The sequence below is a fragment of the Mastigoproctus giganteus genome, chromosome 4 (genome assembly GCF_048544385.1).
Source record: "Mastigoproctus giganteus isolate SK-2022 chromosome 4, ASM4854438v1, whole genome shotgun sequence".
NCBI classification, from domain to species: domain Eukaryota; kingdom Metazoa; phylum Arthropoda; class Arachnida; order Uropygi; family Thelyphonidae; genus Mastigoproctus; species Mastigoproctus giganteus.
This window is the reverse complement of record NC_143578.1, coordinates 27,641,028-27,656,241: the sequence shown is the minus strand read 5'-3', so window position 1 is coordinate 27,656,241 and position 15,214 is coordinate 27,641,028. Positions and strand designations below refer to the sequence as shown.

The 15,214-nt window shown below is 35.6% G+C and overlaps 1 protein-coding gene across 1 annotated transcript in view; it reads right to left on the bottom strand.

Annotated features, from left to right (window-relative positions):
* The window catches only part of LOC150086500 (dynein axonemal heavy chain 3-like), a 544,757-nt gene that overhangs the window by 517,352 nt on the left and 12,191 nt on the right, over positions 1-15,214 (bottom strand). The window contains exon 3 of the mRNA XM_090372184.1: positions 7,062-7,254. Within this exon, the coding sequence (XP_090228310.1) occupies positions 7,062-7,254 (193 nt within the window). The remainder of the gene's footprint in view (positions 1-7,061; positions 7,255-15,214) is intronic.

The window sequence follows — 15,214 nt, the reverse complement described above, 5'->3', positions numbered from 1 at the left end:
AAGATTAAAGACTTCTAGAACATTTAATGGTTAATATTCTTCTATCATAGAAACACAAATCGTGGAAAAAAATACAGAGGGACCAAACACTAGATTTTTTTGTCTCTAGATCTTTTGACATTCAACAAGGTCAGGCTAAATTTGAGTAGCTATAAAACAACTGTGAAAAGGATCTATTTGTCCACATTATAATGATAATACAAATAGAACAGAGCAGTATAAATATGTCTTTTTTTTTAAGTAGAGAAAGACATTTCGCTATTTTGGAAAGAACTCAACAGTTGTCCCAATAAAATTCTCCAAAATCATTTAAGCAGCCTGAGTTTACCCTATGGCAGAGAATACTGCTTTAGAAAATATAATTTGTGATGAAATAATAGTTTTGAAAATTTTAAAAAGCAGCTCCAAAGTAAGTGTTTTTGCTTTTATTGATCATTTAAATAAAATAGCTGTTTTATATATTTTCAAAAAAAAACAAAAAAAAAACTACTTATTTTATTTTTTTAATAAGTAAGTTAGAATACTTAGAAGAGGTTTTTTTTTTTTTTTGTTGATTTCATGCAATGAATATTAAAATTCCGTGCATGGAAATGTCTTAATGTCAAGAGGTGTTCTCTGTATTCTAACACAAATAAACTTAATACAAATTAGTCTGCTTCATACAAACTGCACTGTGCAATTCGTATAAAGAAGACTAGCTATACTCCAGGAGAGTAACCTACATGCTCCCTAATTGGTTACTAAGTGGGGAACACATGGGTGGAAATCTCTACAAGCACAATTATTACCCATTGTATAAGCCCTAAGAATGTATTTATAACTACGCAGATTATGTATTTTATAGTCAGTCTCTCTGCTGTTCAATGAAAAACCTGTTTCCAGTTAAAAATAACTGCGCAACCCATACCTGAGAATGACTACCTTGACAATGGCATGAATATGTGACAAGGTGACAATGTTTCTACGGAGAAGAAATAAAAACAATAACCATAAAACTAATAAAGACAACAGCAAATGACAAGTGGTGAAACCACTATACTAGCAGGGAAAGCAGTAAAAATGACCTCTAGCATGAAAGAACAGTATATAGCAAAATCAAAGCCCAAGTTAGAATAACTCTGAAATATTCAACTTTATATATTTTGCAAAAAAGTGGTAGAAGAGACTGAATATCAAAACTGACATACACGAGAAGGGGCGAGTATGCACTCAGTAACAAAATGATAATAAATCTAAATCAGACAACCAACAGCAAAAGCAAAGATAACAATGTAAGCAAACATGTTTGTTTGTTTTTTCTCAGTAGTTATTATTATTATTATTATTATTATATATTTTTTTTTGGGTAAATACAAAAATATCAAATATCTGAATAAACAAAAAACTCTTTTCATTATATTTTTGGTTTGCACAGACATCATAAGATTGAGTGGAGTAGTCTTACAAAATAACAATGTTGCATTACAATTTTCTGTTGTGACTGTTTGGAATCACTCCAGTGACTGAGCTTGGGCTTATACACTTTAAAAATCACTATGTTTATATGCAAATCGATTTAGAGTAACCAATACAATTTTTTTAATCAAATGATATCACCCAGTAGGTGACTCTTTTATTCATTAAAAACCTGAAGGCAGTGTTCTGACTAGTTTCACTGCTATTCGTATCACTCATCAGGTAGCCTCAGTTAACTTTCTGTTAAGTGTGATTGGGAAAAAGAATTTGTCTTTGCTTCAATCATCACTCAGCACAAAAAAGAAGATCAGAAGCCACGCCACTGAATAAGAAGATAATTTAAATTATGTTGGAGCACTGTCAGGAAGACTTCCTATTCTAGTTTCTCCTTCAGCTGGAAGCATTCATGCTTCCAGGGAAGGAAAAACTAGTTAAGTTTTGTTGCATAGTAATGCATAAAAAGTCAAGTCTCTGAATGTGAAACCAATTAGAAGTCACTGAATGAGGCTAACTGATGAGTCATCCAAACTGGACTAAAACCAGTCGTAACAGTGCCCTAATGAATAACAGATTCACTTACTGGGTGACATTATTCAATTAAAAAATTATATTTGTTATAGGTTGATTCACGGATAAAAAGGGCAAGCCCAAGTGCTGGAGGGTCAAAAGTGATCCCAGTTAGTCATGACAAAAAACATAATGCATTGTTGTGTTATATTCTCAAAATATTTCAATGCTTGCATTGAAATAGCTGGAGAAAACCTAAGTTGTCTATGTAAAAAAATATCAAGAGTACACTTATAAATTTTCAGACACTGCACAAAATACAAGCCCCTATGCATGGGCTTCTATAGAAGAGTCTGAAAAATAAAAAAAATTTCAAATAATAATTTGAGCCTAATTCTGATCTAATTAAAGTGGAAGAATTTTATGCCTATAGCATTTTTAATTTAAATCCTGTAGTGGGGCAAAAATGTCATAGCAAGTGAACCCATGTAACATTTTGCATCATGCGAAACACTCAATAATTTTTTTGTAAAATAGTACAGTTCCAAATTTTATTCTTTATTCTGACACTATATGGATAATAAGATCAAATAATATATTCGGTAACAGCAATCTTGTTATTCAAAAATATTAATGGGACAAATGAAATTGAAGCTGAAACCAAACCACCGGTTTGCTTATTAGAGGCTTTAAGTGGTGAAACCCATGTTTAGTCTCTAGAGCAAAGTTCCCCCCCCCCCATACTTCTCCTTCAACCCATGCACGGTACTGAGTACTATAGGTTTTGATTCCTTTCGTGTTTGGGGTTTTCATAAAAAAAAAAAAAAAAACTCTAAAGGAAACTTCACATGGAAGGAAGCCTGTGCATGCAGAGCAGTGCAGTGCAGTTTGTCACCAACATGGATTTAAAAAATATCAGTGATGCAGATACAAGTTGAAGGAAATATTGGACATATTTAAATTTGCATACCTGAACTGCGACATGTTGGACAGATAACTTGTGTAATCAAGACTCGCTAATATTCATAAAAATGGACAAATGCTAACTTATTGTGATTTTCTCTTGTAGAGGATCTGTGTTCTCATTTTGAATTTAAATCAATGGTTTGAATTTAAATCAAATAAAATTAGAATATTAAATAGAATATATAGGATATTAAGAAGAGAATTCAGGTCAGGTAAGAGAATTCTTGACTTAAACTTTCTAAAATATCTTTAATATTACTAAAATATAATATTTCTATAATATTTCTTAATATCCTATATATTCTATTTTTATTTGATTTAAATTCAAACCATTGATTTAAATTCAAAATGAGGACACAGATCCTCTATAAGAGAAAATCACAATAAGTTAGCATTTGTTCTATTTTACGAATATTAGCGAGTCTCGATTACACAATTTGTGTGTAATCCAACATGTCTAGTATCAAGTTTTGAGACAAGGTTCCCATAATATTTTTTATATGATTTGATTTTTGTGCACAAAAACAACAAGGTTATAGTGCGCCATGAAAGAGATAAAATTCGAAATTCAAAAATATGAGTTTGGTAACCTTTGAAAAGGTTACCTTATCAAAAGTTCACATATATGAAGATGTATTAATAAATAAAATTCAGTATAAGGGTAAAAAAAGCAAACTTATATTTCATAAAAGTGTGTATATATTAATCGATTTAAAAATTTTAAAAACTGCTGACACATTGTCATTGTCAGTTAAAATCTGACTGGTGTATATGGCTCAGTCTGAGGTAAAACAAGTATTTCTAAAACTGGTACAGTCTGATAAAATACGTTAAAAGGATAAAACGGTGTTCCATTGCTCCTGCATAGGAGGGTCATCAGCCCTTGTTTTTTATATACTGTCAATACCTGAAACACTAGACACAAATCTAAATTCACACATCTAAAACCAGAAAATACTGTACACATATTTGAATTCACACATCTACAATATCTATTAGAAATATCTTAATGGCATAATTCTAATAAATATTTTAAAACTTAAATTTAAGGACTGATTGTGCCCAGAATGAAACACCAGCTAATTACAAGATTGATTAAAAATTAAAAATTTCATGACTACAGTGTCTATAAGTAGTAGTAGTAGTGGTGGCATGTGATGTAAGAAAGCAACTGTATGAGCTTATGCAGCATCAGCCAAAAAAAAAATCACACCATTCCCTCCAAATGCCTGTCCAGTTCCTTCTTAAATTTATTCAACCTATCAACTTCCACAACGATAGATGGAAGTTTGTTCCAGATTAACCAACCGCTGGCTAAAGGAAAATTTCCGCACATCTATTCTACGTCTGTCCTTTCTTAATTCGAATTTATGCCCCCTTAGGTTTATAATCTGAACAAGTGGAAGGATCCCATCAGAATTCAGCGTGCTCAACCCAATCAAGGCCTTATACACCTCAATCAGATCACTGTGCAAGTGCCTAGTCTCCAGCCACTGCAATTTGCAGAACTTAAGTCTCTCTTGGTAAGAGGATTCCTTCATTCCCCTCATGGCGCACTATGGCCATAGTTGCCGATGCGCCCAATAAATCCCGAAACAAACAAACAAACAAACAAACAAACAATCATTCGCCTCACCAATCTTGTTGCCCTTCTCTGTACACGCTCAAGCAAATCTACATCCTTCCTAAAATGAGGCCTCTAGACCTGTATGCAGTACTCAAGGCGTGGCCTGACCATTGCCTTATACAGAGGGACAATCACCTCCTTTTCCCTGCTAGCAAAATTCCTATATATCATTGACAAAACCACATGACCTGCCCTGGCAGCCTGTCTGCATTGCTCAGAAAACTTCATATCTGACTGCACAATTACTCCCAGGTCTTTTTCATTTTCTACCACCTTATGTGTAGTAGCACACAGTTGATACGTTTCTCTGGGGTTACTTCTACCCATATGCAGTACTTTGCATTTGTCAAGGTTAAACTTCAGTTGCCACTTCTTAGCCCATCTGCCCAAATTATCTAGATCCTGTTGCAGTAGCACACTGCCATTGCTGTCATTAACAACCCTGCCAACCTTTGTATCATCTACAAACTTAGACATTAAGTCTGATATACCTTCATCAATATCATTGATAAATATACAAAACAACAGTGGACCCAACACCGAACCCTGTGGGACTCCACTAATAACATTAGTCCACGAAGAGCAGCATCCATTGATTACCACCCTGTCTTCTCCCACTTAACCATCCTTTTATCAATTGTAGCAACTTACCCTTAATACCATTCTGCTCCAATTTGTACAATAATCTTCCATGCACAACAGTGTCAAAAGCTTTCCTGAAATCCAAATATATGATATCAAAATTATTTTTTGCATCCAATTCCTTTGTAATCACATCATAATATCCTATAAAATTTGTCAGACAAGACTTTCCCTTAACAAACCCATGCTGTGTCTGAATTACTGTTGCAGTCTTGTCTAGATGATCCTGCAATGCATCTTTAACCAGTGACTCCATTATTTACCAGGAACAGAAGTTAAACTAACTGGTCTGTAATTACTCATGTCACCTTTCGATCCCTCTTTGTGAATTGGGGATACATTTGCACATCTCCAGTCCGTGGGAACCTCCCCTGAGTCTAAGGATGCTCTCATAATTATGGCTAAGGGTTTGCTTAGTTGCTTTGCCGTCTCCTTTAATATAACTGGATAGATCCCATCCACCCCCAGGTGCTTTTCTTATGTTTAACTTCAACAATTTCTCCTCCATTTTGCTCTCAGTTATTACAAAATCATTAAGTATCCTGCTACAATTTGATAACCTTCTGCCATTTTCAAACCTTAATAATTCCTCACGTGTGAATGTAGATGCAAAATACTCATTCAGTTTGTTTGTTATCTGAGCAGGATCATCAACAGTCGAACCATCGATGTCAAGTGGATCAAACAGATTCATCCCCTTCCTTTTAGAGTTCATATAAGTAAAGAAATCCTTGCTGTTTTTCTTAGCATCTTTTGCCAAGGATTTTTCGTAATCTGCCTTCACCTGCCTAACCTCCTTTGTGACCTGATTACAGACTAGCTTATATCTGCCATAGGCTTCTCAGTCGCTTGATAATTTATATGCATCCCATTCATTTTTCTTCTCTGTTACGAGTCTCATTATTTCATTTGATAACCATTTAGGCCTAAACCTTGAACAATATTTCTTAATAGGTATGAAACTTTTAGTAGCATCTATGATTAATTCCTTGAATGCTTCCCACTTGGAATTTACTGTTGGTAACATCGCCAGTTCATCCCACTGTACAGAATTTAAAAATTGTCTGAGACCACTGTACTCTCCTTTACGGAAGCAAAAACCCTTTCCTTTACTTTACCCCGATGGTAATTAAATCTTTAAGTAAATCCCACATCAGTACACTGTGATCAGTGCCATCTAATGGTTCCTTTATCTGCAAATTCTTAATACACGAATGATCGTTGCTGATAACCAGATCAAGAGTATTACTCTCTTTGGTTGCCTCTTGAACATGCTGCTGCAGAAAACAATCATCCAATAAATCCAAGTAGTGTCTCCAAGGCAACCATTTACACTTTTTGAATTAAAAAGACAATGTAATTACTGTAACAGAACCTGGAACAAGAATTTTCATGAGCTTACCAAATTATGGGCCCTACACAATTGCTTTATTAGGTGTAAATTTAGTCCAAAGAAAAGTTAATACAGTAAAAATCAGAGGAATGGCTATAATGTAATATGTGATTTCTGAATTCATTCATCTTCAATTCCATCTGTGGATTTTTCTCAACAGACAGTTCTTTTCCACAATCCACTCTAGCTTTGCATTACAAATTCTGCAAGACAGAATTTTTATGTGGAAGTTTCACTAGTTGGAAAGTGTGACTTGTAATCTGATTTTTTTTTGTTTAATATCTCATAATGAACTTGCATTTATACTTTCAAAATGGTTGCTCTCTCTCTCTATCTCTCTCTCTCTGATTGAATTGATGTGTTATTTCTCTTTATAATAGCAAATAACTCACATTTTAAATAAATTAAGTACAATCAGAAACATTAGGATAAAATGAGCTGAAATCACATAAAAATTTCTGAAAAGGATACAAGGTGGTAGTTGATGCCTCCTTATTGGAAGTTGACTTAATTGTCGCACACTTAAATATCGTGCTGTTGGTGTGAAATTATTGCCAATTGACTCACTGGGAGAATGATAAGTGGCTCTTTCCTTGTAAGGAACTGCTAATGTCCAAGAACTTTCTAGAACAAGTGGAGGATATTCTTCTAATCTTCTCATCAACTGAAAAAAAAAATAATTTTTTTCACGCAAATAATTTTTTTGTAACTATTCATATTTATTTACATTCTATAATTATCTTTTTATACTATGCAAACTAATTTAACTAGTTTTTCTTCCCAGGAAGCTGAAAAGAGAACAAGTAGCCTTCCTGACAGTTCTGCAACATACATAATTTAAAATACATTGAATTATATTTTAGTAATGACTATTCTTATACCACATGAATATTAAGATTTAATATTCATGTGGTATTCATGGCCTCAATGTATAGGAATATTATTCCTATACATTGAGGCCATGTTTTGGAAACCTTGCCAGTACCCATCATCAGACCATATATTAGTTGTCTTCAGCCCCCTGCTCATCAGATGTCTAGATCCCTACTGTGCATTCTCCAGAATGTCAGAATGCACAGTAGGGATTAAGATATTCAGCAAGCAGGGGGCTGACAACAGACAATATCTGATCTGATAATGGATACCAGCAAGGTTCCCAAAACATCACCTTAATGCATAGGAATTTAGTTATTAGCTGAATAAACTATCTTAATATTCACTTAGCATAAGAGTAGTCATTATTAAAAGTATAATTCTATGGGAAAACATCACACAATGTCCTTCCTCAACTATATTAAAATACATTATTATTAGTATTAGTAGTACTAGTATTATTATTGGCAAATGATACAAGGAAGCAAGCTTATACAGCAAAAAAAAAAAAAACCCACTACCCACCTCATCTGTCCATCCCTTCTAATAATATATCTAATTCTTCCTTATATTTATTCAAACTGCCTGTTTCCACAATGCCAGATGGAAGTTTATTCCAACAATCAATTACTATCTGGTCTATGCAAATTTTCACACATCTACCCTGCAGCCATCCCAATTTAAGTTTTAAATTGAAAATTTAGATGGATTTGCATGGCACTACATAACTTTTTCAGATTTGATTCATTTGGTTCCAAATTCAATATGGCCATTTAAAATTCTCATTCAACACTTAGTTAAGATTTTCATTTTGTTTTTACTGAAGCTATACAAATTGTGGAAGCAGTCTCACAATGTTACGGACAGAATTGCCTACTCTAGAGCTCGAGCTGAGTTTAGGCTCACATCTGGTGAGTATAGGCTTGGCACACCCAGGGTCCTGAGCTGGATATCATCATCATTCTTCTCCTTCTTGGTGATTCCCCTTCTCTCTCTCTCTCTCTCTCTCTCTCTCTCTCTCTCTCTCTCTCTCTCTCTCTCTCTCTCTCTCTCTCTCTCTCTCCAGGGTAATTCAGAACAGCATAAGCCTCAGGCTTCCTTGCACCATATGGCTAATAATAATAATAACAATAATAATAATAATAATTATTATTATTATTATTATTATTATTTACAAACATTTATATTTAAATACATTTACAAACTTGGTTGCACGATAATAAATTAGCACTCAGCTTTGAAAAAACAAAATTTTTGGTAATAAGACCTCCTCATCAAACCTTGGACATTCAAGCCTCTATCAAATTGCACAAACATGATTGCCTACATGATCAGAATTTCAAGAATTGCAAATGTCTAACTGTGGAAGAAGTTTAAAATCATTGTTACCTTGGGTTATGGATTAACTACAGTCTAAGTTGGGCAATGCATATAACAAACTTGTACAAAAAAATGAGATTTTATGTGTACTTTTTCTCCTATATTAAGAATAAGTTAAATCTTAGAACAAAAGTTACCTTATATTATGCATTAGTGGACTCCCAACTCAATTATTTAGTAAATATATGGGCATGAGCAAATAAAACAGAAATAAGGGCAATAAACAACTTAATGAATAGGATTCTGAAACGTTTAAGGACAAACTCTTGGAATGACCTGAACAAGAGAAGGAAATTTTTGTTGAAACATAAAATACTGTATCCAGTTCAAAAACTGAAGTTAAATCTATTCTTAAAAAATCTTAACACTATATTTGAAGAGTCGATGTTTGTTTGTTTGTTATTTGGTTTTTAGGAGCATTAGCAACTAAGGCCATATTGCTCCGGGAATATACGGTGGTCATTCCCTGACCTTTCCGCATCCTCTGTATTTGGTGGTGATGGGCTCGAACCCCGGTCTAATCAAGAAGCATGTGCTATGCACTGCTGCTCCTTCCCACCTGGCTACGGAGGAGCCTTTGAAGAGTCGAATCTGCAAAGAAACGTCGCACAAAATTTAAGGAACCCAAAAGCAATTACTTTGCCTCACCCTAGGATACTAAATAGATTTGGAGATAGGCACACAATGAATATAATAAACAACTTGTTGGCTAGTGCTGATTTCAGGCTCAGGAGAAGTTACCCTATCTCCAAATTAAAATTCCTAATAAGAAAATTCTTGATACTCAATGACACAGTAGATTAGAATTGATATGCAGATAAACTACTATCTCTGTTTACAGTGTGGAATATACTATGTGTAGTGACTTCATAGTATTTTCTGTAAGATAACAAATTTGTACAAAACTGTTGTAAAGGAAGAATTACAACTTGTTGTCAAGAAATTTATTTTTCTTAACAAGTTCATTTATTATAAACAAATTCTCTTGATAAATAAATAAAATTGTAAAAATAAATTTTTATTTATTTTTACAATAAACAGTACAATAACAATTTTACAATAAACAGTTTACAATAACAATAAACAGTTATTGTAAAATTATTATAAATTCTTAGGAATTTATAATAATTAAGAATTATAAGAATTATAATTAAGAATTATAAGAATTATAATTAAGAATTCTTAAGAATTTATTATAAATTCTTATAATTTATTATAAATTATTATTATAAATTCTTAATTTATTATTATAAATAATAAATTCGTATTATTATTATTATAAATTCTAGGAGTAGCAGGAATAAGTTTAAAAAAAATTGGATGACTAACGAAATAGAAGAATTAATGGTACAAAGGGATAAATACTTCAGGCAGTATAGAAATTGTCCATCAAAGATAGAACATTATCACAATTATAAAACACTCAGAAATAAATTGAAATAAGATAATATAAAATTATATTTTTTCCCATATAAGCAAATATTTACATCAATATGGACTGTTAAACAACTCTCTATTCTCATATCAGAAGGGCAAGAGCACACAGACATATAATAAATTACCAGGTATGATTAGAAAACAAAAAAACACTTATTACAATCAACTTTTTATGGATAAGCAGATAACTCAAAAGGATAAATGGAACATTATAAATAACCTGTTAAGTACAAGGAAGAAATTATCAAGGGGAAATCAAATTAAAACACTACTAGAACAGATTTCTGGTCCAAACAAACAATATGAGGCTGCAAATAGGTTTGCCAAAGCTGTATTATATCTCAATAGATATTATATTCATTATTGCCAAAATTCCTTTAATCAAGAAAATAGTCTTCCTCAGATAGTGAGGAATATACTGAGAATATACAATATACTGAGATTCTTAAGATTATATAACAGTTAAAGAACAAGAAATCTAAATTGAGGGGCCCATCAAGCTCTCAGCTGCCCACATCAACGCCAGAGCTTGCACTTGGGCATCGCGTGACACAGAGACAACCCCCAAGGCAGAATGCGCTGGTCCCGAAGGAACTAGTAGTTGTTGGTGACTCTATTGTCAGGGAAACGGGGAACATGCTTTGTAAAAAAGATAGGTGGAACAGGACCAGGGTATGTCTGCCAGGGGCAAAGGATGATGACGTTGTAGAGCGAATATCATCTTTTAAGGGCACAAAAGGTGATATAGTTGTACACGTTGGCACTAATAATATTAAGAGTAGGAGACCGGCAGAATTATTTAAAAAGGACAGGTCACTGTTGAACAAAAGCCGAGAATTAGGGTTGAATTTGAAAGTGTCTGCAATTCTGCCCAGACACGATAGGAGGGAGTATATGATGAGAGCCTTGTCGATCAATTCGGCCCGGGAAAGATTGTGCAAGGCTCAAGGGGTAGAATTTTTTTCAGCCTGGACTGTACTTGTTAACAGGAGAGATTGCTTCTACAGGGATGGGATACACTTAAATAGAAAGGGTGCAAGAATATTTGCTGATGCTATCGAGGCAGTGTTAGGTGGGTCGGAAAACTGCTAGCTTGGGGGGAGACAAAGACCAATAGATTGACAGTAGCCACTGGCAGAGGTGAAAGAGATTCTTGCACTGCTTCTATGAGAATGAGCAGAAGCCTGAAAAACAAGATGCATGGTATTTCAGAGACTGCTGGGAGCCATTGCGGTACAAGTAAACACATGGGTTGTGTTAGGGTAGCTAAGAATAGAAACAGGTGCAGGTATACTTGCGTGTACACCAATGCTAGGAGTTTAGTAAATAAATTTGATGAATTTGAGGTATTGCTCAAAACATCGAAGATATTGTAGGGATATCAGAGACGTGGTGTCATAGAGATATAAGGGATGCAGAACTGCAATTTGGGGAGTACAACGTCTACAGAAAGGATAGACAGGATAGGAAGGGGGGAGGGTTTATGCTATTAGTTAAGAAACACATAAAAACAAAGGAAGTGAAGCCAGTCGACATCGCTGGACAGTGCAGTGTGGAGTCAGTTTGGTGTGACATAAACATTGGGAGATCAAAATTGGGAGTAGGAGTGTGCTATAGGACTAATGACTCTGATGAGTATAATAAGGAACTGTACAGGGAAATAGAGTGGGCCAGTAAATCAGGGTGTCTTATAATGGGAGATTTTAATTTCCCAGATATTGACTGGAATTTGGGGGCTGGTTACTCACACACTAGCAGGGCTTTTGTGGATTTATTGGATGATGGTTTTCTACATCAGCATGTTCGGGAGGCAACTAGAGGGAGTAATACTCTTGATTTGATTATCAGCAGTATTTCTTCATGCATTAAGAATCTGCAGATAAATGAACCACTAGGTGGCAGTGATCACAGTGTGCTGAAGTGGGATTTACTCAAAGAGGTAACTACCATTAGGGGTAAAGGGAAGGGTTATTGCTTCCGTAAAGGCGACTACGATGGACTGAGATAGTATTTAAATTCTATACAGTGGGACCAACTGATGATGCTACCAACAGCAAATTCAAAATGGGAAGCATTCAAAGAACTTATCTTGGAAGCTACTGGGCTTTACATACCAACTAAGAAATATTGTTCAAGGTTTAGGCCAAAATGGATGTCAGATGAACTAATGAGGCATATGGCAGAGAAGAAAAATGCATGGGATACATACAAATTAACACATGACACAGAAGCCTATGAAAGATACAAGTTGATATGCAACCAAGTTACAAAGGAGGTTAGGCGGGCGAAGGCAGATTACGAGAAATCCTTGGCAAGGGATGCAAAGAAAAACAGCAAAGAGTTCTTTACTTATGTAAACTCTAGAAGGAAGGGGATGAATCAGATTGGTCCACTTGATATTGATGGGTCAAGTGTTGATGATCCTGCTCAGGTAGCTAACAAACTAAATGAATATTTTGCATTGACATTCACACATGAGGAGTTATTCAGCGAGGGGAATGCCAGAGGTGTATTCAACTCTAGCAGTAAGCAACAGAATCTTGAAATAACTGGGAGTAAAGTGGAGGAGAAACTGTTGAAGATAAACACAAGAAAGGCACCCGGGGTGGATGGGATCTATCCAGTTATATTAAAGGAAGCAGCAAAGGAAGTAAGCAAACCCTTAGCCATAATTATGAGAGCTTCCTTGGACTCAGGGGAGGTACCCATAGACTGGAAATGTGCAAATGTGACCCCAATTCACAAAGGAGGATCAAAGGCTGACACAAGTAATTATAGACCTGTGAGCTTAACTTCTGTTCCAGGAAAATTAATGGAGGCACTGGTTAAAGAAGCACTGCAGGATCATTTAGACAAGACTTCAGTTATAGCTCAGACACAGCATGGTTTTGTTAAGGGGAAGTCTTGCCTGACCAATTTGATTGGATACTATGATGCAGTCACAAAAGAACTGGATGCAGGGAATAACTTTGATATTATATACTTGGATCTTAGAAAGGCTTTTGATACTGTTGCACATGGAAGACTGCTACACAAATTGGAGCAGTGTGACATTGGAGGCAAATTGCTGCTATGGATAAAGGGGTGGTTGAGGGGGAGAAGACAGAGAGTGGTAATCAATGGACACTGCTCATCGTGGACTGATGTTATTAGTGGAGTCCCTCAGGGCTCAGTGTTCGGTCCATTATTGTTTTCTGTATTTATAAATGATATTGATGATGGTATATCGGGCTTAATGTCCAAGTTTGCAGACGATACAAAGGTTGGCAGGGTTGTCAAGGACACTACTGACACTATGCTGCTGCAACAGGATCTGGAAAGGTTGAGCAGATGGGCTGAGAGGTGGCAAATGAAGTTTAACATTGACAAATGTAAAGTACTACACATGGGAAACAGCAACCCCAGAGCAACGTATCAACTCTGTGGTACAACACTGACAGTGGTAGAGAATGAAAGGGACTTGGGGGTGGTTGTGCAGGCAGATATGAAGTTCTCTGAGCAGTGCAGACGGGCTGCAAGAGTAGCTCATGGAGTATTGTCAATGATATACAGGAATTTTCCCAGCAGGGATAAGGAGGTGATTATTCCATTGTATAAGGCGATGGTCAGGCCACACCTAGAGTACTGTATACAGGTCTGGAGGCCTCATTTCAAGAAGGATGTAGAGCTGCTGGAACGAGTACAGAGAAGGCCAACAAGATTAGTGAATGGAACAAAGGGGTGCTCTTACAAAGAAAGGCTTAAGTTTTGCAAATTACAGTGTCTGGAGACTAGGCACCAGCGAGGTGATCTGATAGAGGTGTATAAAGCCTTGAATGGTTTAAGCATGCTCAATGCTGATGGGATTCTTCCTCTAGCTCAGAAAAATCACCTGAGAGGGCATAAATTCAAATTGAGGAAAGACAGATGTAGGATAGACGTGCGGAAATTTGCCTTTAGCCAGCGGGTGGTTGGTTGGTGGAACAGACTTCCATCCCTTGTGGCGGAGGTTGATAGCCTAAATAAGTTTAAGGCTCAGCTGGACAGGTATTTTGAACGAACAGAGGGGTGAAGTGGAAGTGTTTTTTTTTTTTTTTTTTTTTTGGCTGATGCTGCATAAGCTTGCTTTCTTGCATCAAATGCCTCTACTAATGCTAATGCTAATGCTTACGGACTGGACTGTATTACAGTAACCGCAGTAAAGAGAAATAAAGAACAGTCCTCTGTTCTCTTGGTGGAGCTTATAGCACAGATGTTAGAGTCAGTAAGCTATCCTACAAATTTACTTTCATTTAAGGTAATTCCTATATATAAAAAGGGATCTCCAGATGACTTTTGCAATTATAGACCAATAACAATACAGTCAGTTATTGTTGTTTGGTTTTTAGGAGCATTAGCAACTAAGGCCATATTGCTCCGGGGATATGCGGTGGTCATTCCCTGACCTTACCGCATCCTCTGTATTTGGTGGGCATGGCTCGAACCCCGGTCTAATCAAGAAGCGTGTGCTACGCACTGGTGCTCCTTCCCACCTGGCTACGGAGGCGCCCGTGCCCTCTGCAAAGATGCCTCCATCTGTCAGACCGGTTTCTTCCTCAACAGATGCTATCTCGAGTCCAGGACTTAGATGTCGACTTCAACGAATTCTGTTGAGATTTACAATATAGGAAAAGAATACTCAATGGGATAGCCAAGGCTACTACTATTATAATCTGAGTCTTGAGGAATGTAAATTCTTAATCCAACCAATTAAGTACATATTTATGCACTTAAATGTATATTCTATAATATGTATTTTGAAACAAATGGTTGAACACTCACTTAGTGTTCTACTCATATATATGTAGTATACTCAAGTTATTTCTCCATTTTCCTGTACTCTATTTCACTTATTTATTATACTATTATTTATTTATGTATTTTTGGTTACTGAGGCAATAATGTCTCTGTAGTAC